Source organism: Dunckerocampus dactyliophorus, chromosome 13, assembly GCF_027744805.1.
Source record: "Dunckerocampus dactyliophorus isolate RoL2022-P2 chromosome 13, RoL_Ddac_1.1, whole genome shotgun sequence".
NCBI lineage: Eukaryota > Metazoa > Chordata > Actinopteri > Syngnathiformes > Syngnathidae > Dunckerocampus > Dunckerocampus dactyliophorus.
This window is the reverse complement of record NC_072831.1, coordinates 27,903,370-27,927,757: the sequence shown is the minus strand read 5'-3', so window position 1 is coordinate 27,927,757 and position 24,388 is coordinate 27,903,370. Positions and strand designations below refer to the sequence as shown.

At 40.3% G+C, this 24,388-nt stretch overlaps 2 protein-coding genes across 4 annotated transcripts; both read left to right on the top strand.

The window, feature by feature from the left end:
- LOC129192413 (neutral cholesterol ester hydrolase 1-like) lies at window positions 1-18,421 on the top strand. 3 transcript variants are annotated; one of them, XM_054796431.1, is made up of 9 exons: window positions 4,098-4,551; window positions 4,715-4,795; window positions 5,078-5,505; window positions 9,771-9,936; window positions 10,604-10,847; window positions 10,928-10,997; window positions 11,058-11,229; window positions 11,862-12,487; window positions 18,299-18,421. In XM_054796431.1, exons 4-8 carry the CDS (start codon window positions 9,808-9,810, stop codon window positions 12,474-12,476), a joined length of 1,230 nt encoding a protein of 409 aa, XP_054652406.1. In that variant the 5' UTR covers window positions 4,098-4,551; window positions 4,715-4,795; window positions 5,078-5,505; window positions 9,771-9,807; the 3' UTR covers window positions 12,477-12,487; window positions 18,299-18,421. The 3 variants fall into 3 exon arrangements, with proteins under 3 accessions (XP_054652405.1, XP_054652406.1, XP_054652404.1); XM_054796429.1 differs by lacking the exon at window positions 18,299-18,421 and having other exon boundaries at window positions 4,099-4,551; window positions 11,862-16,330; XM_054796430.1 differs by lacking the exons at window positions 4,098-4,551; window positions 4,715-4,795; window positions 18,299-18,421 and adding an exon at window positions 1-1,890 and having other exon boundaries at window positions 11,862-16,330.
- LOC129192414 (tumor necrosis factor ligand superfamily member 10-like) lies at window positions 16,334-24,031 on the top strand. The gene is made up of 6 exons (XM_054796432.1): window positions 16,334-16,472; window positions 18,299-18,436; window positions 19,899-19,944; window positions 20,029-20,127; window positions 21,354-21,622; window positions 23,695-24,031. Exons 1-6 carry the CDS (start codon window positions 16,356-16,358, stop codon window positions 23,902-23,904), a joined length of 879 nt encoding a protein of 292 aa, XP_054652407.1. The 5' UTR covers window positions 16,334-16,355; the 3' UTR covers window positions 23,905-24,031.
- Window positions 24,032-24,388: the final 357 nt, after the last annotated feature.

Below are 24,388 nucleotides of genomic sequence, written 5' to 3'. Positions count from 1 at the left end.
TCCGGTTGTTATGGTAGATCAATTCAGCAGACTGATCGTGGGCCAAATGAGAGCCATGAATGACGTCAGTCCAGCCAGCCAGGTTCAGTTCAAAACTTGGAAGCAGCTAAGATTTTTGCTGCAGATTCCTATAATTTCCAAAGGAGTCTTTGACTAGCATTTTCGCAGTTGGTCCTTAAAAACAGCAGAGTGCTCCTGTAACACTGGGGTTCTTATATAACATTTATACGTTAATTTGCATTTGCCACATCTTTATTATAATCCCAAATGGGGGCAGTTTAAGTTGGTAATTATTTTATGTGCAAAAAGCTTGTTTTTTTACGCCAGCGGTGTAATGGTACAAAAAATATTTTGCAGAGGGTACAGCAAAGTATTTTATCATTTCAGCCTCTCATCCACACGGAAACGGCGTTCTGGGTGCCCTGAAACTGTATTTTTTGAAAACGTCTTCCAGAGGGGGAACATCTGAAAACGCAGGCTTGACGTTTTCTTGTAGACAGGCGAACCGCTGTTCTTCAGAAACGATGAAGTCACCGACCCGTCGTCATCCCGTTATCGTCACGTGACCAGAAGTGAGCTTTGACGACAAGCAAACAAAATATCTGCATATTTCCAAATAACTCAACCCAGTTGAAATTCTCCTGATATTTTGTTGTCTTTTTGTAATTCCACTTTGTCATAAGTCTAGATGAGCCTTGGAAACCAGAAGACGACGGACTTATGCGCATGCGTTCTTTCTTCTATAGTTTTGGCGTCACGTGTTTCCATCGGCGTGTCTGTTTACAGTGTCACACGTACGTTTACAGCGTCACACGTACGTGTACCTTGTGTATTACATCGTTTTCACCCAGTGATCCCTTCCCGTCTGGATGCAACTATTCACTAATCCGGCACAGTGTGGACGCAAATTTTTTTCAACCCACCAAAAAAAAATCCCAGGAACGTTCCCCTGCGTGTATACAGGGCCTTAGTTCCTGGTAACTATAGTTCCTCGAACTAAAAGGTTTCTGCAGCATTGCATTTACATTTATACAGCTCAAAGTCGTCATCCAATCAGATACCATATGTTCAGCACTGCAAACCCCGCCTAAAGGTGCCAGGATATTAAACAGTACGATGTGCAAACGTGGTCTGAATTTAGTTCCTCCAAAATGTCCAGGAACTTCACTTCAGGCCCAGTTTCTGCAGTCCAAAAGCGCTTAGTTCCGGGATAAAGTTTCTGGTTCCGTAAAAGGGGATATAGAGGATCTTTGACGAGTGTTTTTGCAGTAGGTTCATAAAAACAGCAGAGCAGGAAATGAAAACAAGAGTTATATCAAACAAAACTGCCCTCATCAAGGTAACAATGCTCAGTTTTAACATTGCTTGTTATAGAATGCATAGTATACATGCACGAGAGCTGTTTCTAGTATCCTATTTAGCTACATCAGAGTGCCAAAAATATAAGAAACAGCCCTCCAACAAGCTACAACCACAATAATAAGCATTACAAAGAAGTAATTTCTCGATGCAGCTTTCTTGTTATAATGTGCAGGGTTGCTAAGTATATACCTGTACAATAAAACATGAGCACTAAGAGATGTCTACGTGACCTCTTACCTGTGATTGCCACTTGGTGGTGAAGTTGAAAGTCAAGGTTAAAGCCCGTGACCCTGGAGGGTTAAAAACATCTAAATGGGGACACGGTCGGTGGTCCCCCCCGCTGCAACTGCTGCTGGTGTGAAGTTTCCACAGTGAGGAGTGACAGGGAGAGTCGCTGATGGATGGTGTGTGATGGATTTGATTTAGAGCACCCTGGTACACACACACACCTTAGAGGCCTGGCAAAATCCTGCTGGAATGTGTGTCCTGTAACAACATCAACTATCACAAGGCACACATCACATGATAGTAAGTGTGTGTGTGTGTGTGTGTGCATGTTGAACTGTACCTTTTGGGTGTTAAAATATACTGTATATTGCATGATTTAAAGGGTCACTGAAATGATTCATCGACTTTGCCTTAATATGTTATATATTTTTTGTAATTTTGTTCTACATTGTTCAATTTTTAAAAGAGTGAGCTTATTCCTCTGGAAGAAGTCCTTTTTCAGTCAGGCATTGTCAAGTGCAGCGTTGTCCTGTTGAGAAAGTCAGTCATTTCCACACAGACGAGGACCTTCAGTCATGAGGGATGCCAGCAACGATCTGAAGCTCCATTCTTGAGGAAAAAGCAGCCCCAATCATGATGGTGCCCGCTCCGCTGCGCTGTGGAAAACATTTCAGGTGGGATCTCCTTGTCATGCCAGTAACGTTGGAAGCCATCAGGACCGTCAAGGTTCCATTTTTTCAGCGGATAAAACTTTCTTCCACCTTTCAATGTCCCATGTTTTGTGCTCTCATGCAATTCCAAGCGGCCAGTTTTGTGGCGCTGAAGGAGATGAGGCCTGTGAAGGCGTTTTTTTCTTCTTAAAAACCATCTCTCGCAGATGCCGTCTGATGGTTATTGGACTGCACTCGGTACCAGTAACAATCCTTATTTGGGCCGAGGATCGCCCCATGTCTGGACGAACAGCTAATGAGATCTTCCGGCTCAGGGCTGGTGACATTTTTTTGGGTCTACCACTTGACTTTTTGGTTTCCTTACCCTCAAGATCTTTGAAGAAGTTTCAAATGACTGTCTTAGTGCGTCCAACCTCAGCAGCAATGGCGCGCTGCGAGAGGCCTTGATGAAGCAGAGCAACAATCCCACCACGTTCAAGGGGAGAAAGCTTTTTTGTCTCTGCCATGAGGAGATCATTACATTCCATTTTCTTCTACTTTTCCGGGTTGCGGGGGCAGCAGTCTTAGTAAGGAAGTTCAGACTTCCTGGTCTCTGGCCACCTCTTCCAGTTCCACAGGGAGGACACCAAGACGTTCCCAGCTGTGAGACATAATCCCTCCAGCGTGTCCTAGGTCTGGCCTGGGGCCTTCTCCCGGCTGGGCATGCCAGAAACACCTCATCAGGGAGGCGTCTGGGAGGCATCCGGACTAGATGCCCGAGCCACTTCAACTGGCTCCTCTTGGCGTGAAGGGCTCGACTCTTAGCCCCTCCCGGATGACCAAGTCCCTCACCCTATCTCTTACTTAGGGTGAGTCCAGCCACCCAATGGAGGAAACTCATTTCAGCCGATCATGAGAATGACAAGTGTGAATACCTGACACAAAATGACAATGACTGTACATTTTTGCCAAGATTTTGGCCGTGGTCTTAAACTTTTGATCAGCTGATGAACAACCTATTTCACTTTTATGCTTGTTTGCAATAAATTGCTTATTCAAACAATTTTTTGTCCCACTGCCCCTTTTTGTATTTTGAAACTCAACTTACAACCTCCTTAAGATCCAACAGTGCAATCTGACGGTTAGTGGCAGAGCTCCAGCATATATTTTAAGACATGTAGCGAAGCCTGCTTTTTTTTCCCCACAAAGCCGTCCACCATGGACTCATCTACTGTAGCTAAAAAAAAATGAATGGCTTGAGGGTCTATTTTATAGTAAATAAGTGCAAATCTTTTGTTGCTTAGAGGTGTGACGCTTCAGTATTTTTGATCCATAAGTAAGAAAAAATTCAATTGTTAGGCAGATAGACTACGGTTATCACTGTAAAAGGTCAACAAAAGGACACAAGTAGTCATTCCATCAGAGAAAGAAACAAAGAACACCTTATCCATGATTCTTAAAAAGAAGCAAGGATGAGAGACTGTGGAGGAAAACTGCCAGAGGGGATGAGCGGGATGAGAAGAATGAGAGATGAGGGTGATGACACACACACACTGACAGAATGCAACAGAGAGCGTCACTCAGCACCCCAGCCAGCTAACGTACACACAAAGCGCACATGAGCTCGCCTTGAGGACACACACTCCTCCATGTGAGCCGGCGCCGCTGAAAGCCTCGGATGCCTGGAATACGACATCATATGGCGCTGAGGACAAGCAGGACGCGCGATGGCTATCTCACACATACACAAACAGAGTGATTGGGTTCAGGCAAGCTTGCTATTGCTTCCTTTAGCTCTATGCATCTTAAAGTGAGGTTTGTCATTATGGGACATATTGGAGTGTCACATGATCATCTGCAGGGCATGTCTAGACATACAGGATATATTTGTCAAAGAAGTGCTCCATAAAATTAACATGAAACGGCCATTATAGCCAACCAGAGGCCTGAAAAAAGTCATTGCCGGAAAAGGCGCAAGATAACAAATGGCAGTTCAAGGGAAATAGGAATCGTGCAGTGGAGTTCTACTGGTCAAGTTGATTTGTTTTGATTTCAAAACGAATAACTTTTTTTATTGTAACTATAAAATGGTTTAATGACATTATCTGCAGGAGAAAAAGAGTGCTGCAGCTACGAATCCAGTAATAATTTCCAGCAGGAAGATGCTTTGTCAAGACCTGATGTTGTATAACTGCACATTTTTGTCTGCTAATCTGAATTTAATGTGTGTTTAGTAACTGTGAGAGGCATATTTTAGGGTTTATAGGTATGGCAGGAGTCTGAAACGCAACTTACTTGGGAGCCACTGAAGGTAAGGCTGGGCCGCATCAAGTATTGCACGTTTTAAGTATTGCAAAAAAAAAAAAAAGTATAAGTATAAAGAAAGTATATCTTTTTCATCTTTATCAATAGCAGTTCAGAACATGAACGGTTCTTTAGAACATAGGCTTCTCTTGCTTATTCCTTCCTACCAGAGACCTGCCAGTGCTCCTCTTACAGAGCGTCTCTGGGAGTGCTTCCGACTTCCCAGAATGCCTTGCGGCACAACTAACATGGTGGTTGTTTATTATTCCCCATAGTAGTTTCTCTATGTGTTAAACAGTTAAAGAATCTCTGCCATCCCTTGTGGAACTCAGACATTTTGATAAGCTAAAAATGCTTGTTAAAATGAAATGTAAGGGTACTTGTGCTAAAGATCCCTCATAGCAGTACACATTTGCTGCAAGGAACCCCCAAACCTCTCTTAAGGGCTGATTGAATGCTGGAAAGCTTGTTTCAATTAAGTGCATCTCCCACCACCATATGTCTGCTTATGTACTTCTTCTTGTCTCGTGTAGTTGGCTGCAACAGCTGCCTCTTGTCATGGTGACTGTGCAGCAGCTGAGGCCAAAAGGGAGGATGGAGGAGAAGGAGGGCGACATCCAGCTTAGCAAGCTCTCTTTTGGCTGGAAGAAGAGGGAGGGGGGTTTGAATGGAACATCAGGATCCCGTTTGGAAAAAGGCTTGCTGGGGGTGGAGGGTGCACAGGAAGTGTGAAGCTGTGTGTTGTGTTCAATGACCACTGTGTTTAACGCTTCACTTTTGATGGCTTTTACAGTGCCAACTGTCCCCCCAAACCCCCAGTGCATCATCAGGTTAAAGGTCATGGTTAAGGCATGCAGTTGTCCTCATCAGTTCCTATCTGATTCATGACCCGTGAACCCTCTGGGCACAGACTGATGGATGGCTTTTTCAGACTGTGGGTGCAGAAGCAGAAGCCTTAGCAGTAAGTCCTTATTCCATGTTCCTCACTGACGTAACTAAAAAGGAAATCGCTGACATTGTCAATCATTTCAAAGCAAAAACATCAACTAAATGGAATTCAAAAGACAATACAAGCAGTTGATGTTTGCTAAATACAAGGCAGAAGAGTCTTGAACTTGCTGTATAATGCTTGTCTTTATTTTATTTATACTTTATTTATACTGATTATATTTATTGTTCTGTTATGCTTGTTTCTATTTATTAATCATAATTTATTATTATACTGATTATTATATTAATCGTGAAATCATCATCATATTGTTACATTATCTTATTATTATTCTATGTATTAAAAATCACATACAGAATACAGGAAGTGAATAATATGTACTGCACAAGATGTGGAACAGTTGGGGGCTAGGATTAAAAAGGCCTCGCGTCCTTTTGGACATGTGGAATTGTGAAATGAATCATGTGATGTACTCATGTGATTGTAACGTGCATGCATGTTCAAATAAAATTAAACCAAACCAAACCAAACCAATTACATTTGAATAGTTTTTACAATGATCGTTGTTTACTAAATTAACCAATTAACTTTGTACATCCACCTAGCATCATGTAATGCATGTCGTATTTATGTCATATGTCAATTTGCCATCCTTATTTGTATCAGGGATTTGAAAGACATGCATTTCTAGCATCATAATCGTCACAAGAATTTTTAAACTTTGGTGAATAGGCATACATACAGTCATGTATAGTCACGTGATGCTTATTTTTAGCAATATATTCTCAAATGAGACAAAAAAAGTAATATACAGTTAGAAATCCCACAGTTTTTGCAAGTTTATGTTGTTTTGTTTCGTTGTGTTTCGGCGAGCGGCAACCCATCCCACTTGGTTCGACGGTCCTCGAACTCACCATAGTGCGCGTGCTGTCTCCCATCCCGCTATAAAATACTATACTGTATTTTTCCCGTCTTATCTGTGGTCCCAAATGTTGATACTACCTGGTAATGCGTAATGTTTGATGACGTTATTGAGTGCTAATGTGCATATTTGCTCGGTGCACAAACTGAAGTTCATTCTTGCTAGCAAACTGTGCCTGTTACCACACATCAAACAGCCGGTATGCTCACTGGGAAATGTACGTGAACCGAGGCAAACATTTTTGTGTATGTTTTTGACTTTCGAAGTGTTGCTAACCAAGGTTCCACTGTATTTGAGTTACATCACCTAATATGCCACGAAAGCCGTCCAATCAAGTCCAAAGTACGAACCTTGTGTCTTTTTGTTTCTCTTTTGGTCCTGACCAGAGGACCGAACCGCAAGTGTGAACATAGCTCCAGTCAACTCCCGCTCATTTCTACATGTTGCTTGAGAAGTTCATCCATAATGAAGTTTTGGGGTGGAGGGAATAACGGGCTCCTAACAACAAGGAATGACATGAAATTCAAGCCTCCTGCATTTGAGTCAGTTAAATGACCGTAAGAAGTGTAATTCCAGTCAGCGACACAAGAGAGGCCCTCCATACCACAGACTGACTCCATTTTTAATGCTCAGCACTCAGACACACACACACACACACACACACACATACATATAGCCATATATCACATTCAAGTTTACACTCTTGGCATTCCGCTGACGCTCTTATTCGGACAGATTTTTGGCATCAGCAGAGAGCTCTTTGGAGCAATGTGTACCCTAAGTTTAGGATTTCAAGATGGCCACAACAGCTATTGGACGTCTAGTCAGGACAGGCGTCAAGTGTACCCGATGCAGCTTTTGTCGGCATTTAATGGACTTATGAACAGTATTTTTAGTATTATTATAAGTAATACAGTGGAAGCTCAAAATATTGGATTTAGACCAAGAAATGCCTCTAAAGTTGCTTAAAGCTTCTTAATCGTGTGTACTGCACAAAAGCCCAGTTAAGTGAGCATCCAATGATTAACTCTGTGCACTCTGCTATTCACTTTTTCTTTGGTTTTCTTTGCAACACAAGGTAGGAATAGACACAAGTTGTGGGAAGGAAGCAGACTCACACTCCAAACAGTAAGTCAGCATTTATTGTTTTTAAGCTTGACGCTTTTTTGTGGTTGTCGTTTTTATGTTTTACGGCGGTTAACATCCTTTTACACTTTATATTTGAAAATGTTAAAAAAAATGAGGTGAGGGCACATTTGTTGAAAAAAATCAAGTTGCTCTGCGACATGAATGATCCTATGCCTTCTTACTTTTGCTACCTTTAATGAATAAAAAGAGTGGTTAACTTGTTTTTACACTTGTATGGCAGTTGCTGCAGGTGCATTTGCCACAATAATTTCATTACAGTAAAGCGGGAGTGTTTTACAGTAGGTCCTCGCTTATTTGCGGTTTGGCATTCGCATATCCGGGAATTTCTTTTCTCTGCTTTAAGTTGCAAATACATATATTTTTTAATAGAAGAGAAAACCCACGCACGCACGCACGGGAGAACATGCAAACTCCACACAGATGCCCAAGCGGACTGTCTGGGCGACATGCTAACCACTCGGCCACCGTGCGGCCCTTCTTTCTTCATGTGTAAAACCGAATTCAACATGTGTTTAACTAACTGTCAGAAGCGTATTATAGTGTTTAGCGCAAGGGTTCTCAGATGGTCTCAACCTGGGACCCACATTTTCGAATGGTCATTTAGCCAGTGGTGGTGTTCCTGTTTTTATTATTTTTTCAAGTGTAGTTTGGAACCAAACAGGGCCAGCGCCCCTAACAGTGATGAACATATTTTTCCCCTTGTATCCCATGTAGGTCTGTGAAAATATTACTTTAACTTAATGACTGTTTTGTGTCTGAACAAATCAGAGGTTGACAACTGTATGTTTGTTGTTAAAATGTTAAAGAAAGGTCAAGAGTGGAGCATGGGGCTTAAGATGTGGATTATGGAGGGCAAAAAGGGGTCACACACAAAATACGCTAGACTTAAGTATGTATGTGACATTTGTTCAGCATCACCATGCAGCCAAAAGGAAGTCCAACCACCATCACATTTGATTCCCTTTTTTAGCAACCCTCTTCACAGCCTTTCACTATTTCACTTGTCATGTCTGGCTTCACTGGGAACCAAAAAGGTTAATCTGACACGGTCGGGCGGTCTCGCTTATAGCTTAGCCGTGTTTTGGAAAACGGGGCCCGGCGGGTCTAAGGGGTCAGATCCTTGTCGCCGTTGTTTATGTTCTCACAAGGGGAAACCACCAGGGACGGAGAGTTGGCCAAGTCATGGTCACAATGAACCCGTGGGAAGACGAAAGAGTCTGAAAAGTGGCACCCGCTTTTTGGACAGTCACTGGACAGGCCATTTACCACCCATGGCTTGTTTTTTTCCTACAGATAAAATAAAGCATGGCTGCTCTTTACGAAGAAAAACTGAAAATGGCATCTGCACACCAAAATGGACAACTATGAACATAGCGCATGTCTGCCTCCCCTCGTAACCTGTCAAACTTCCATTTTGTGAAATGAACATGCAACATTTCTCTCATGCAGTTCATTTTAGGGGTTTGCTTTTTATCTTGCAACATTTATGTGATTGCAGCATTTTTAATTTGCAGCATTTCTTTCTATTTGTTTTATGGGTGCTTTCGGTTTTGGATGATTCCTGTGTTTGGAATGATCCAAAACACTTCATAGTGGCCGCCGTAGTTTCAATTGGCCAAAATGGCTACAATACAGTAGAGTCAAGTGGTATAATTAGATGTACACAGGGTTATTTGTGATATTTAAAAGAAAAAAAAAAGTCCACAGCCTTGAGGAAGTCCATTCGATACGCACTAACACAGCTAAAGTTGTCCATGCCAGCATAGAACCAAGACGGGTGACTGAAGCTGTAAAAAAAAAAAAAAAAAAAAAAAACACTGTTGGAGGTGCAGTCACTGGTCGTATAACGCCCTCGTGTGGTCAACAAGGTGTAGTACAACTTAGCTAAAAAAAAAAACGGACGTTCTTTATTTATATTTTTTTACCCATCATATATTTTTTCTCCATGTCCCCCTCGGGGACTGCATACGTGAACGAGTAAATAAACTCTGACAAATAAGATGAAACGTTAGTTTTTGAATGAATATAGTCACGTGACGTGGGTTTCAGTCGGGTTTAATGTTTTATTTTCAACTTTTTTAATTACATACAGTGTGGACATTCACTCATTACACTTTTCAAAATAGCAGTAACAATTTGGAGGCGTGCCGTTTGCCGGCCATCTTAGCCCCGCCCCCTTTCACTGTCACTGTGGTTCACTTTGCAGGTGGACCCAAGTCTGCCACTACTTCCACGTATCCGAGATGTGGCTGCTCGTCGTCTTGTCCGTGGCTGTGGCCTGTTACTACCTGTACACCCCGCTGCCTGCTGGCATCCGGCAGCCCTGGAAGCTAATGCTGCTGGATGCTGTCTGCAGAGTCGTCTTCCACCTGGTAACTTTGTTTCTTTTATTTATTTTTATTGAATGACAGAGAAACTGTAATTCAAATGGGGGGGAGGTATTGGGGCAGCCTTGTTTTTACTAGAAAATGAAAACCCATGTACAGTATTGCGTCTGTGTAGGCTCTCAGTCGTTCAGGAGTTGTCCATCGAGGGAAAGGCTTCTTGAGACGTCATCTGTACTTCTGTGAAGAAGGTGTCGGACGTTTCGCTCCTCATCCGAAGAGCTTCGTCAGCGTGACGAAGCTCTTCGGATGAGGAGCCTACACAGTATTGTTGCCACCAACACTGTAATGGTTTTAGATTGAAGTCGTACTACCGTTGTTTTAGGCTGTGTGAGCTTACAGTAGTTTTTGCAGTTGTACTTATGTAATATGAAAGGCTGCTTACTCCATTGCCAAGCAACCACCACTCCTAGATTGAGTTTCCTCAAGGAGCCAGTGGTTGTAGAAATGGTAACCAAATGCAGCATTTCTGAGGGATTTATGCTTTATTTAAGTCTGGTGAAATCCTCATGGAGATGCATAGATGTAACTAATAAAATCAAATCACATAACGCAATAGAACCTGATTAGAAACTACAATAGAGCAACAAAATAAACAACAAAAGTTATTTCTCACAGAAAATAATCCATCCGTCCGTCCATTTTCTTCCGCCAGGCCTTGCTGATGGAGCGGCTGGGCTTGGACCACCACGTCACGTTGATCCGACAGATCTCCAAGGGCTTCGAGGACACCATGAAGGACTCAATCAAGCAGGGCTCGGGGGTCTTGCGGGTCAGCGACGTCACCTTTGACGGCATCCCCGTGCGCGTTTACGAGCCCGGCGCATGCGACGGGGAGGGCCGTTCGAGGAGAGGCCTGCTGTACTTCCACGGGGGAGGCTGGGCCTTCGGCAGTGCCAGTTAGTGGTCCTGTGTTTTTGGACTTCTAGGACATTTGCAGGACTGGTTAATGAACAGGTGCTTTTGTGCTGATCCACAGAGGTGGGCTCATACGATGAAAACAGCCGACTGATGTCCAACGAGCTGCACATGGTTCTGGTCTCTGTGGAGTAAGTCCAAGTCATCTCCAATGTAAGACACGTTGACGCTCCACCGCGTCGTCTTTGCAGGTATCGTCTGTATCCAGAGGCCCACTTTCCCACACAGTATTTGGACTGCCTCGCGGCCGCCAAACACTTCCTGTCCCCGGAGGTGCTCGCCAAGTACGGTGTCGACCCGTGCAGAGTGGGTGTGTCTGGTGACAGCGCGGGGGGCAACCTGGCGGCAGCAGTTGCCCAGGAGGTACAGTACGCAGGAATACTCCTATTGACCATCAACATCGCTAACGACCTGAAGTTCGGTCCACCGGTTCCTGCAGCTTTGCTGGGGCGCAGCGCCGCACGTACCTGAGCTGCTATTGTTGTAGGTTATGTGTGAGTGGGGGAGGTTTCTGTGCTAATGACTTGTGTGGGGGCTGCTGTGTGTGGGATGGGCTGGTCAAACCTGTTAAAAACTGGTTTAACCGGTTTGCCCTTGTCACACCTCTCTTTGGTCTTCATCCAACACCTCCTTCCTTGCTGCATAAAAAAGCAGTTCATGCAATTTACCAACATTTGGTAAATAGCCACCAGTGGTTTATTTTCTCTGACTGTGTTTACTATATTGGGTCATACAAGTGTAAAGGTGATATAGGGGTGTTATTTCATGTCCCGAGGGCTCTAATCACGTTAAAAAGCGTATGTAGAAGGTCGTAAACAGGTTTTCTATGCTCTAACTACAAAAATATTCCGTAAACGCACTCCAGCTTGAATCTCATGAGGTTTGCTGATGAGATGATGGTTTGTATTCCGAGGTTTGCTCGGCTTTTGAAAGTTTTGGCCTCAAAACTTGATTTGAAAGTGAAACATAAAAAGTGTGTGTGTTTCCTCTCACAGGTTGCCATGGATGACAGCATGAGGGTCAAATTCAGCGTGCAGGCTTTGATCTACCCGGTCGTCCAAGCTCTGGACTTCAACACGCCGTCCTATTTGCAGAACCAAGCCATGCCCATCCTCAGACGCCCACTGATGGTGGATTTCTGGCTGCAGTACCTCGGTGCCGACCCTTCGCTCAAGTCCCACTTTCTGTCCAACGGCCACCAGTCGACCATGCCACAAGACCTGATGGCGCACGTCGACTGGACCGCCCTTCTGGCGCCCAAATACAAGGACGGTTACAAACCGGTTTCAGTGCACGGCGAAGGATCACACGCCGCCGCCAGGGAGGAGGTGCGGGGCCTGCGGGATGTGCGTGCGGCGCCTCTGCTGGCGAGGACGGAGGTGCTGGCCAGGTGCCCTCGGTCGTACGTCATGACGTGCGAGTATGACGTGCTGAGAGATGACGGGCTCATGTATGCCCGCCGCTTGCAGGACGCGGGCGTGGCGGTCACCAGTGACCACTACAAGGACGGCTTCCACGGATGCTTAAGCCTCACTCTGCGGCCCTTCCAGTTTGACGTCGGGGTGAGGGCGCTCAGGCGGTACATCCACTGGCTCAACGACAACTTGTAGGAATTTGATTTGTGAGTCCTATTCTGTTGTCATTGTTTTAATAAGCACGTAATGGAAAGTGTTCCAATGCACACCTCCATGCTGTTAAACACAGAATCTCCGATAGTCAGCAGATGTCTGGTCTAAACAAGCAAATAGCCACGGGGTCTCTAATTAGCCTCTGCCCTGCCTCCTTCCTGTCGTGTCCAGCCAATCAGCTCCTTGCCTGCCCTTGCGCGCCATCTCCTAACTTTTTTTCCTCTTTAACAAAAAATGAATGTTTTTAATTAAAGAAATGCAAACTTTAAATTTAAAAAAAATCAAAATAATTCAGCAAAAATTTAAGTTGTGTTTTTAATTTAAAAAAAAAAAAGCATGGAGACAAAAAATAGAAATAGAATCTCACAAACACAACAAGAAAATCTTCCCTGATTTGTTTGAACTCCATGTAGGTGTTGGCCACCTGTCCTAATACTTTTGTCCGTGTAGTGTATGTCTTCCATTGGGCCGAAACACATAGCAGATGGTAAGAATGAGGGGTTAGCAGCTACATGTGGCGTGTCCAGGCCCCCTCGCAAGCACTTTCCATCATGGGACAGACAGCATTAGGTGCTGTGAGGATCTTGGCTGAACATCCTTTGGCTCGCAATGAAACATCTCAGCATCTCAGCATGACCTCACAAGTTCTGGGAGGTTCTGTGACTTTTCCCTCCAAGAATGCAATTAAAGGCATGGATGGGGGGAAAAGGGAGCGTCATGCCGGCCATCCCGATCCACTTTGTGGATGTTATCCAGATGGAAGGGGGCGTGGTTTTATTTATGTTTAATTCATTTTTGGTGAATGATTTCACATTTGAGGTTTATATGTAGGTATACTTTATTTAGACCATACTGTTACTTGTACAGTAACAGAGCAGGGGTGTCCAAACTTTCTCCAGCGAGGGCCACATTGTGAAAAATGAAAGGATGCAACTTTTTTGTAAAGCAGCACATGTGGATATGCTAACACGTTGGATACACTTCAAGACAAAACTGCATCTCAGCTTTGGCATATAGGTGAAAAACAGTATCAAGGGTTAGGGTTAGGGTTAGAGGGGTAGTGCTGCAGGGTTACGGGGTTAGGATTAGAAGGTTTTGGTTTGTTTCTCATAATATTATGACTTTTAAAAAATAATACATTTTCCTTTAATATTTCAATTCTACGCAACTAAAAATGACCTTATTTTTTCCTCATAATATTTTCACTTTATTCTTTTTTTTCTTGTTCGAATACGACGTGTTTCTATTCATATTTTGACTTCATTCTCCTAAAAGGACAACTTTTTTCCATTTGCGCAGTTGCTTTTTTTAAATTTTCCAACTATTCAACATTCTTCTTGTAGATGTTCTTCTCATAATTATGACTTCATTCCCATAATGTTTTGACTGTATTCTCGTAACATGATAACATTTTCCGCAACCTAATTTTCCATAAATTACAACTTTATTCATTGTTTGTTTTGTCATAATATTACTTTAAAAAAAGTAAAAAAAATTTTATATTTCAACTTTATGCTGCTAAAATGACATGATTTTTCCTCACAATATTACGTAAAAATAATCTTGTTGAAATTAGGGCTTTTTCTTGTTAGATTACAAATTTCTTCTCTTAATATTTTGACTTTATTCTTGTGAAATTACTGCTGATTTTTCTATTTTTGCTGCATGTGTTTTTTTCTTTAGTTTTGTCTTGTTAAATTACACTTTTAGAATGTGCAGCGTGCTGCAAATGGCCCCCGGACCGCACTTTGGGCACCCCGGGTTTAGCTCATACAATGTCTTATAGCTCCATCTGCTGGTTCTGCTTGGGTACTGCAACCCTTTTGCCTCAGTGCAAGTGGACTGTAACAGGAAAAAAAATGAAACAAAGTTCGCATATCCGCACCTTCAATCAGAACCTCACCAAGATTTAAATGTTTTTTTTCTCTGCACTTGCACCACCCCTCCAAAAAGTGTCCCAAACATCTGTTGTGTAGTTTCTCACGTCGTCCTGCTGACGAACAAACAAACGGCGATGAAGACAACATCGCTCTTGCTTGGATGTGGTCATGAAGATCAGTTTTGAAATGCTCAACAGTGGCGGAGCCGCTGTGCTCACGCAATATATCATCCCATGTCAAATAAGACAAGTTTGTGTGAGTTCAAAGGTCACAGCTAAAAAGATGTTGATGTCCGCACACGCCCAGACTCGCCCCCACGTTGGAGACGGGCGCCTCTCTCAGGGTGTCGACTTCCCTCCCAGAGGGGAAATAGTCCCCACGTATCAGCTCCTCCTCCTCATCCCGAAAGGCCTCGGAAGTGACTCGCTTTTCTCCCGAGCGCTTTTGTGCAGTCAGTTAAAACACGTTGAAGGAACGACAACGCCGTCGTCATTCAGGGTTACTGGAACAATAGGAGGGTCATGTGGTGTAAAACGCATCCTGGATCACTGACACAATCGCAGGAAACACTTTTTCATCCTGGCTGCAAATGGGAACGGTGCCTTCAGGTGCTTGACTGAAGCTGGTACATCAGACGTTGGGTTTCCAGTACGTAGGTGGTGTACGGCAACTTTGGTCAAAACAGAAATAAATCCGACTTTCCCACAAGCGCTCAAGTATGAAAATCTATGAATGCTGAAAAGCCGCCCAAAATATGACTTATCAACGCTTATTATTTGCTCACTTTCATAAAGTGAAAATAAGAAAATAAAATAAGACGTTAGAAGAAGCATTCATTGGCCTGCAGCACATATATAATAAAATATAATTTCACAAAAAAAAGTAATAGCAAAAATTTTACAAGAATAAAGTCAGAATATTAAGACAAAAAAGTTATGAGAAAAATGTTAGGAGAATAACGTCGTAATATAATGAGGAAAAATATGTCATTTTAGTAGCATAAAGTTGACCCACGAAAGAAAGAAGTTATTTTTTTAAGTCGTAATATTCTGAGAGACAAACGGAGCAAAGATGACCGTTTAGGCGATTAAAACTAGGCTGCAGAAAGAGGTGGAATGTTATCAATAAAGTGTAAATATGACGGGAATAAAGTCATGAGTACGAGAAGAAAGTTGAAATATAAAAAAACCCAGCAGAAATGGGGGGGAAAAAAACAGGTGTCATTTTCCAAGAATAAAGTCAAAACGTTAAGAAAAACAGGAACAAAGTCACAGTTTTATGTGATGAGGAAAAATAATGTCATTTTAGTAGCGCATAGTTGAAATATTAAAGTAAAAATATGTTTTTTTTTTAAGTCGCGGATATTATGACAAACAAACAAAACACACAGTGAAGTTGTCATTTTTGGACAATTAGGTTGGGGGGGCATAATATTACGGGAATAAGGTCGTCGTGTTACAAGAACAAGATTATTTAAGAAGAAAGTTGAAAAATTTTGGAAAATTTAAATAAAAAGGCAAAAATGGACAAGCAAAGCCCTGCTGCACGTTCCTATTAATAACAGGCTTATTCACCTGCTGTATGGACATCACAACATATCAGCGTGTCAGAGTTGCATCCTTTCATTCGTTTGGACACCCCAGGATTAGACTGTGCAGGTGTACCTAATGTAATGGCCGCTGATTTTACACTGATCATTTGTGTCACCTTCTCACGTTCCTGCAAGTCACGGGGGTGTGAAAACTTGCATTTCCCCCATTTGTGAGTACAGTGAGGTGGTGTTCAAGTAAAAATAACGCAGGCAGTCAAGCCCCTGCACGGTGACATGTTGCTGCTCCTCCTCCATGCGAACTGCTTCTCTCTCTCTCTCGCTCTTCTGCGTCTGTGTCTTTGTGCCTGATCAGACTCGTCCTGACTGCCGTGGAAACTTCTCCCCTGTTGGGCTTTTTTTTTTGGTTTGTTTTTTAAAGAGTGCCACACGATGGCCACTTCTTCAGGCTCCCTGCAGTGTCTTTGGCTCGTCATACTGGCAGCCGTGCTCGTGCAGAGCCTGGCTGTGGTGCTCAGTTTCGTGTTCTTCAACAGAGTCCTCCACACGGTAAGAGCTTCTTCTTCTCTGGATCAAGTGGGTGGGCTTACATCACAGCATCGCAGCTGTAAAAGTTGTGTGCGAGGGCTGGAAACACAGCAAGGACGCACGCACTTGTTGCGTATGAACTTACTTACTGACACGTGCTGGCTGACGGGCCGCAGCTCCATGCACGCACTCCACTCACTGTGCCCGCTGTGCCCACGAGAACTCTCACGGCGTCACTAAGCAACTCTAATGAGGTACCGATATCACATTCACGAAAGAATCACAGCCCCGACAAACACAGTGCCTTATATCATTTATTCCTTACTATTTGATGAATACCATTATCATAAACTATCATTTATTCTTCATAGCATGTATTATTCTTTGATGAATCACAGTGTCTGATATCATTTATTCCTGAATTCATTCATCATTTAATGTATCACAGTGTCTGATATCATTTATTCCTGAATTCATTCGTCATTTGATGAATGCCGGTGTCTGATATCATTTATTCCTGAATTCATTTATTATTACTTGATAAATACCAGTGTCTGATATCATCCATTCCTGAATTCATTCATCATTTGATGAATCACTGTGTCTGATATCATTTATTCCTGAATTCATTTGCCATTTGATGAATGCCAGTGTCTGATATCATTTATTCCTGACTTCATTCATCATTTAATGTATCACAGTGTCTGATATCATCCATTCCTGAATTCCCTCATCATTTAATGTATCACCATGTCTTTGATATTACACATGGTTATTCTTTTTTCCCTGTTGTAAAATTGCAAAGGTTAAATAGAGGGAGTGACTCGTGATGTACTGTATCAGTGATATACACGCTTGTTCGTCCTGCTCCTATTTGGACACGTTCAACGGTGCAAATGCAAACCTGCCATGTCCTTGAACGTATCCTTGCTAAGCATGTTTGAGATCGACTAAACCATCACCATGAAAACTTCCTTTCTGGGTAATAATTCAAGTGTGGTATTGAACCTCATCAAGCAGGAATGCCTGCCAGAAGGAAGGAAAAGCTGGGAAAACTTTGCACTTGGCCAGAAGCAAACAATGGCAGGAAAAAGGACGTGTTAAAGCTACACGTCTCATTTGAATATGTACCACACCACTTCACGGCACGGAAAAACTGTTTTGGTCACTTTTAATTGAAAAATATTTCTTCACTGTGGATTCCAGGTCATATTTAACAGAACAGAGTCTGGTAAAAATGATACAAATGGAGATATCTATATTTGCAAATGAATTTGAACTATAAGAATAATAAAAAGAAGGCTGTTTTTTATTATTAATGCATATTTTTAGTAGTAATTAAATGTGCTCTGATTATGATTATTATTATTTTGTGATTAGTTTTAATATTGAACTTTATTATGTTTTATTTGGGTTCTGCATGGAGGTCGAGTGGTTAGCATGTTGGCCAAACAGTTCGAATCCCCGCTGGGTCACTGTGTGTGGAGTTTGCAATGCTCTCCCCGTGCGTGCGTGGCTTTTCTCCGCGTACTCAGGTTTCCTCCCACATTCCAAAAACGTTTTAAATCATAATACTATAGTGTATTATTAGTATTTAATGTAATATTTATGTGTACTGCATGAAGGCATAAATGATATGATTATCTATGATATGCTTGTTTAACTTACTTGAATGTGTGGTGAAATCATGACGTACTGGAGAATTTTTTTCCCTTCAATCGTCAAAATTTGGACTGCTGTAAAAAAAAACAGGCAAAGAGGGGCGCCTTTGGGGGGAAATGTGTAAAGAAACACCAGTAAGGCAAAGAAGTAACACTAAATGGGTGCTTTCACGTTTCTCCTTCCAGATGCAGGGCGGCAGCGTGCCGTCGTGTTTGGCCGACCCAAATCTTCTTCGCTCCGATTATGGCGCTTTAGCGGCGGAGGTTGACAAGACTGACCCCTGCTGGCAAGTGCTGGAACAGCTCCGCTACCACATTGAACAGGTTTGGCCGCCTATTGTAATATTTATTAGCTTGTCATTCATTCTTCTTACTGTTAAATGTGATATTATTATCATTAATAATAATACGATATTATGTATATTTGATTCTTTTAAAATATTTGTATTAACATTGTATAGTGAATGGCATTATTATTATTAATTATAAATTAGAACAATAAAATTATAATATACTAACGATAATAATATAGAAGAATTATTATTACCTTATTTTATTGATAGTCTATTATTATTAATAATATTAGAGCAATAACATTTTAATATTATATTAAGATATATATTAATATTACATGGTTAATATTATTATTATTATTATTATTGGACTATTTTAGTAATAATGTCATATTGTAATAATTGTTATAATAATTTTTACAACATTACAATACCAATTTCTTTCTATAATTGTTATTATTTTAAATCTACTGTAATTATATATTATTTTATTAATATAATAATAATATTATTATTATTATGATTACATGTACATTAAATTTGATCTAATTTAATGTTTTATTAATTTAATATTAATAATAATAATGATAATATACTAATAATGTCATATTGTAATAATTGTTATAGTAATTATTCATTTTTTCAAATAATATTACAATAATAATATTATTAGAATACCAATAGTAAATACTTTGATATTATTGTTATTGTATTATTATTATTATTACAGTAAATAGGGCATTTTGACAAGGGCAGTTCTGTGTGGAGTTTGCGGAGTTTGCATGTTCTCCCCGTGCCTGAGTGGGTTTCCTCCGGGTACTCCGGTTTCCTCCCACATTCCTCCCACATGCATGTTAAACACACACACACACACACACACACACACACACACACACACACACACACTCATAGCACTTTATTTATATTATTTATCTGTATTAATGGCTCTTCTGTTGTTGTTGCTTAATTTATTGGTATTTATGTTTCTTATGATGGTAATTATGTTTCTTATGTTCTTATTCTTTTTCTTGTGTTTTCTTCCTTTTCTTGGGAGAATGAACAGAACAAGAATGTCATTGCATAGCAGAACCACCAGTTTTACTGTGCATATGACAATAAAACTCTTCAACCTTGAATCTTGAATGTTAGCTTCATTGGAGACTCTAAATTGTCCATAGGTATGAATGTGAGTGTGATTGGTTGTTTGTCTATATGTGCCCTGCCATTGGCTGGCCACCAGTCCAGGGTGTACCCCACCTCTTGCCCAAAGTCAGCTGGGATAGGCTCCAGCATACCCGCGACCCTAATGAGGATAAGCGGCATAGAAGATGAAAGAATGAATGCCTTAAATGTATTAATAGTAATAATAACAATAAAAGAACATATTGTTCTTATATTATTATTCATATAATCTAAATTAATAATAATAAAAACTGGATTTTATAAATATGGTGTATTGTTATTGTTATTATGATTATTAATCTTTCTTTTAGACGGCGACGGAGCGACTGCAGGCGCAGATATCGTCAGCTGTGACTAGTAAGAGCACAGTCAGCCTTACCCGCCAAGTGGCATTTTGCGTTACGAGTCTAATGTTTTTAAAAACGTGCGTTCTTTGCGTAGATGAGCAGACTGGAGTCCCGCCTTTCCTGAGCGACGATGCGGCCCTTGCCGACGTGGCGGCCCACGTCACCGCCGCCGTCGCTTCTTCGCAGACAGAAGGTGAATAAGACAGCAATAAAAACAATATATAATATATATATATATATATATATATATATATATATATATATATATATATATATATATATATATATATATATATATATACACACATATATGTATATATATATTTTTTTTATGTTATTGCATTTTATTTCATTGCATTGCATTTTATTTTATACTGCATTTTGTGTGAGATGAAGACATATTTAAGTGAAGAAAAACGTATTAATAAACAAAACATAAACAAAAACAAAAAATAAATAGAAATAAATTCATAAAATAAGCAGTTTTTATTTCATTTTAAATAAATGTATGAATATATATATAGCATGCATAAAATAGCGGTACAAACAAATAAACAAATACAAATAAACAATAAACAAATAAACAATACAAACGTATACAGTACTTTAAATGCAACGCAATTTAGTTCAAGCAACAAATAGTTTATGCAATATTTACTTTTTATTTAATTAAAAAAATATAAATAAATATGTATTTATTATTTAAAGAAATAAACAAATACATACATGTACGGTTATATTTTATTTAATGCATTTTGTTTTAATACACATTTAACAAAGTAATGAAGTTAGTTTGGACTTCAAAGTAGTGCATATTTAATACGTGAATATGTATTAAATATGACGTGCATATTAGGGAAATAACTTGACAAACAAAAAATAAAGAATAATTTCATCAATGTTAAAAATAAATAAACAATTAATAAAATATGTAAATAGCTAATACAAATATATAAATAATTAAAAATTATTAAATTAACAATAATAAAAAAAAAAATTTTTAAAAACCTTTTATTTCTAGTTCGATTTAAAGTCAGAACTGGAACAATAAAGTCCAAAAATGTTATAAAAATAATTATATTATGTTAACATTTACAGCATTTAAAAATGCTTCAAAAAAATTAATTAGACAAAATATTCATAAAAATATCTCGCATAGGGCTAATTATTATTTTCCACATTTCTGAATATGTATTTTGTAAGAAAAAAAACGATCTGTTCAGTGTCAGAGTTCCCAGTCAAACAAGACCTATTGGCCAATGGCAACAGTAGCGTATGCTGGCCACGCCCACTGGACAGGAAACGTTTGTCACTGAATCATTGCGCTGCATTCAATGTCAGATAAGGTTTCCACCTGAGCGACAAGCCGTAAGGCTTCAAAGAGGCGGGGTGTCATTTTGTTATTGGTGGTGCGTTCAGGCGCCAGCAGCAGCCGAGGTTACCTGGGCGAGCGCGTCACGGCGTGGGAAGGTCGCAGAGGTCAGTCGTTCCTGCAGAACGTGGAGCTGAGGGGAGGAGAGCTGCTGGTGCCTCGAGCGGGCCTCTACTACATCTACGCCCAGACGTACTTCAGACTCACCTCCACCTGGCCCACGGAGGAGGAGGAGCAGGAGGAGGAGGGCGGGGCTGAGGGGGAGGAGCCACAGGAGCAGGACGGAGCTCAGCTGGTTCAGTACATTTACAAGAAGGTCCGTCATCCAGCATCATGGTTTCAAAACAAAATTGGTCCAAAACGTCCAAAATTGTATTTTATTTTATTTTAAAATAAAGTCAAATTATTAAAAATTCATAATTTTTGAAATATTTCAGCTTTATGTGTGAATTATCACTGTAAAATGGTGATGATATTTTGCAATTTATTGTATTTATTATATGCTATTTATTTGATATTATTATTTATTATTTCATCATTTCTTTCTTATCGTAAGTTTGGAATTATCATTCACTTTATCTTTTCGGAAATGACTTTTTTCCATCTTCTGCTAAAAATAGGGGTGACAGCTTCACCGACTTTTTCATTCGTAAAGATACAACGCAAAACTACGAAGGAGTATAAAGGCCAAATTGAAACAACTACATCTGAGATTTCCAGAATAAAGTCGTACATTTACGAGAAAAAAAGTGGTTACATAACCTTCGCCCAAGGCCAAAGGTCACGTAAGTCTCCCCTTTTCACAGCTGTCACGGGCAAAGCATGTTACCACGGAGCATTCAAGTCATCTGAGATTTCAAGAATAACGTCGTCAATTTACGAGAAGCAACTGGTGACCTTACGTTACAGGCGTTGCCTGAGACAGCTACGAAAAGGGGGGGACTTATGTGACCTTTGGTCTTGGGCATGTGGAGGGGGCGGGGTAAGGAAGGCGGGAGTGAGAAGGGCTAGCTAGCCATGCTAATCTGTTTGTGCTCAACTTCTCTGTTTTGCTGCCACGTTACAAATAAAAGCCTGCCTGAAGCGAGAGGAAAGTTTCCTTCCTTCCTGGAATATTACCACGTTATTCTCGTACGTTTACGACGTAATGTTACAACTTTTTTGATGGTAAATTCATGACTTTATTACGACTTTATTCCTGTAAAATTTCAACTTACAGTATTTTTTTTGTAAATTTATGACTTTATTCTTGTAAATTTACGACATAATTCTCGTAATATTACAACTTTTTTATCGTCAGTTTATTACTTTATTCTCATAAATTTTACTACTTTATTCCCGTAATATTACAACTTTTTTTATTGTGAATTTATGACTTTATTGTTTTATTCTTTAACAAGAAAAAAAAGCATAAATCTATGAAAATAAAGTCGTAAATTTACGACTTTATCTTTGAAATCTCAGATTTTTTTCAATGCGGCCCTAAAACTCAGTCGTACACAACTGCATGGTAGTCTACTGTATTATTAGTGTTCTTACGTCACTTTTACCGTCACATATTAGCGTTTTAAATTCACCAAAAATACCAAAATGTAACTATTTATTTATTGAAAGATTTTAATTGTTTTATTTTTTACATTTGATTTTATTTATTCTATTATTTATTTATTATTACATTTTATTTTATTGCATTTTAATTTTACTGCGTTACGTATGTTTTAGATGAAGAAATATTTAACAAATAAAGAAATGCATATTATTCAAATAAACAAACTACAAATAATACAAACAAAATATTTCATAAAATCTGTAGCTTTGACTAAAGTTTAAATAAATGTATATATATATTTATGGATTTATTTATAATATACAGGTATATGTTTAATTAAACAAATACATTTTTATTGATGATTAAATGTATTACATTTTAAATATAACATCATTTTATTCAAAAGCAGATATTTAATAAAATATTTTGTTTTAATTGAATTAAGTTGTATCATTGAAAAAAACAATTATATTTATTATTTTAATTAATTAATTTTTGGACTATTTTGTTGACAATTTCTATTCCAGATTCACAAACACGGTTGAACAAAACAACACATTTTGACCAGGATGATAACGCAATAAGATAACACAATAACACAATAAGACATATGGAACACATATGGGGCGGCCATCTGCCTCAACTGAGAGTGCTAGAGCATCTTTTGTGTTTCTTTTTCAACATCTGGGTCCCCGATGTCTTTATCATAGCTGCGATAGTTTGGCAGGTAAAAAAAAGTTGAAAAAAAAATGTTGTTTTTCTTAGTTTTTCTGAAGCTGCGCCACCTCCCCTGAAGGGGAACTAATAATAATGTAGTATCGTTGTTGATTTCCCTGTAGATGAGTTCCTACACAGTTCCTATCCTGCTCATGAAGTCGTCCAGGAGTGCCTGCTGGCCCCGGGGTCAGGAGCCCGGCCTGTTCTCCCTCAACCAGGCGGGCACCGCCTTCCTCCAGCCCACGGACCGCCTCTTCATCACGGTGAGCAACGCCAGCGCCATGGAGATGGACGGCAGGGCCAGCTACTTTGGAGCCTTCCTTGTGGGCTAGGAGCTACGAGAAGCTTCCAAGAAGGAGGCCGCCCCGGCCTTGGTAAACAGAACCAGAAGAGCGGGATAGTCCCAAATGTTGCTCGCACTCGCAAAAAGTGGATTACGTAGCTGAAGATGGTGAAGAAGTTGGGAGTATCTGCCGTTGTTGACAACAATGACGTCGGTCACATGACTCTCTCTGAAAAATGACATGTGGCAACGCTTGAGGTTGACGAGACTCAACGCTCCACTGTGGCTTTCAGGGGAAACCGCAGAGCTGGAATGAAATGTGCAGCCAATCAGCTCCAGGGCTCCCCCTGCTGTTCGGACGTGTAGCTTACCTTGAAATGCTGTACCGTGGTTGCCATGGTGACTGGACTGGACTTAGACAAGCCTTTAACACGAATTTGATGAGGTCAAGTTATTGCATGTCGTGCCTGTTGTATTTCACTTCTATTAGGGGTAAGGCGTTTATCAAGGGGGAGGCTTTTATTTCTACAAAG

Excerpts from the sequence above, each read along its gene's own strand:
- LOC129192414 (XM_054796432.1), top strand. The coding sequence starts at position 16,356 with ATGGCCACTTCTTCAGGCTCCCTGCAGTGTCTTTGGCTCGTCATACTG. Across the intron at positions 18,437-19,898 it reads TCCGCTACCACATTGAACAG|ACGGCGACGGAGCGACTGCA; the intron begins GTTTGGCCGCCT and ends TCTTTCTTTTAG. Across the intron at positions 21,623-23,694 it reads TTCAGTACATTTACAAGAAG|ATGAGTTCCTACACAGTTCC; the intron begins GTCCGTCATCCA and ends ATTTCCCTGTAG.
- LOC129192413 (XM_054796431.1), top strand. The coding sequence starts at position 9,808 with ATGTGGCTGCTCGTCGTCTTGTCCGTGGCTGTGGCCTGTTACTACCTG. Across the intron at positions 9,937-10,603 it reads GCAGAGTCGTCTTCCACCTG|GCCTTGCTGATGGAGCGGCT; the intron begins GTAACTTTGTTT and ends TTCTTCCGCCAG. Across the intron at positions 11,230-11,861 it reads CGGCAGCAGTTGCCCAGGAG|GTTGCCATGGATGACAGCAT; the intron begins GTACAGTACGCA and ends TTCCTCTCACAG.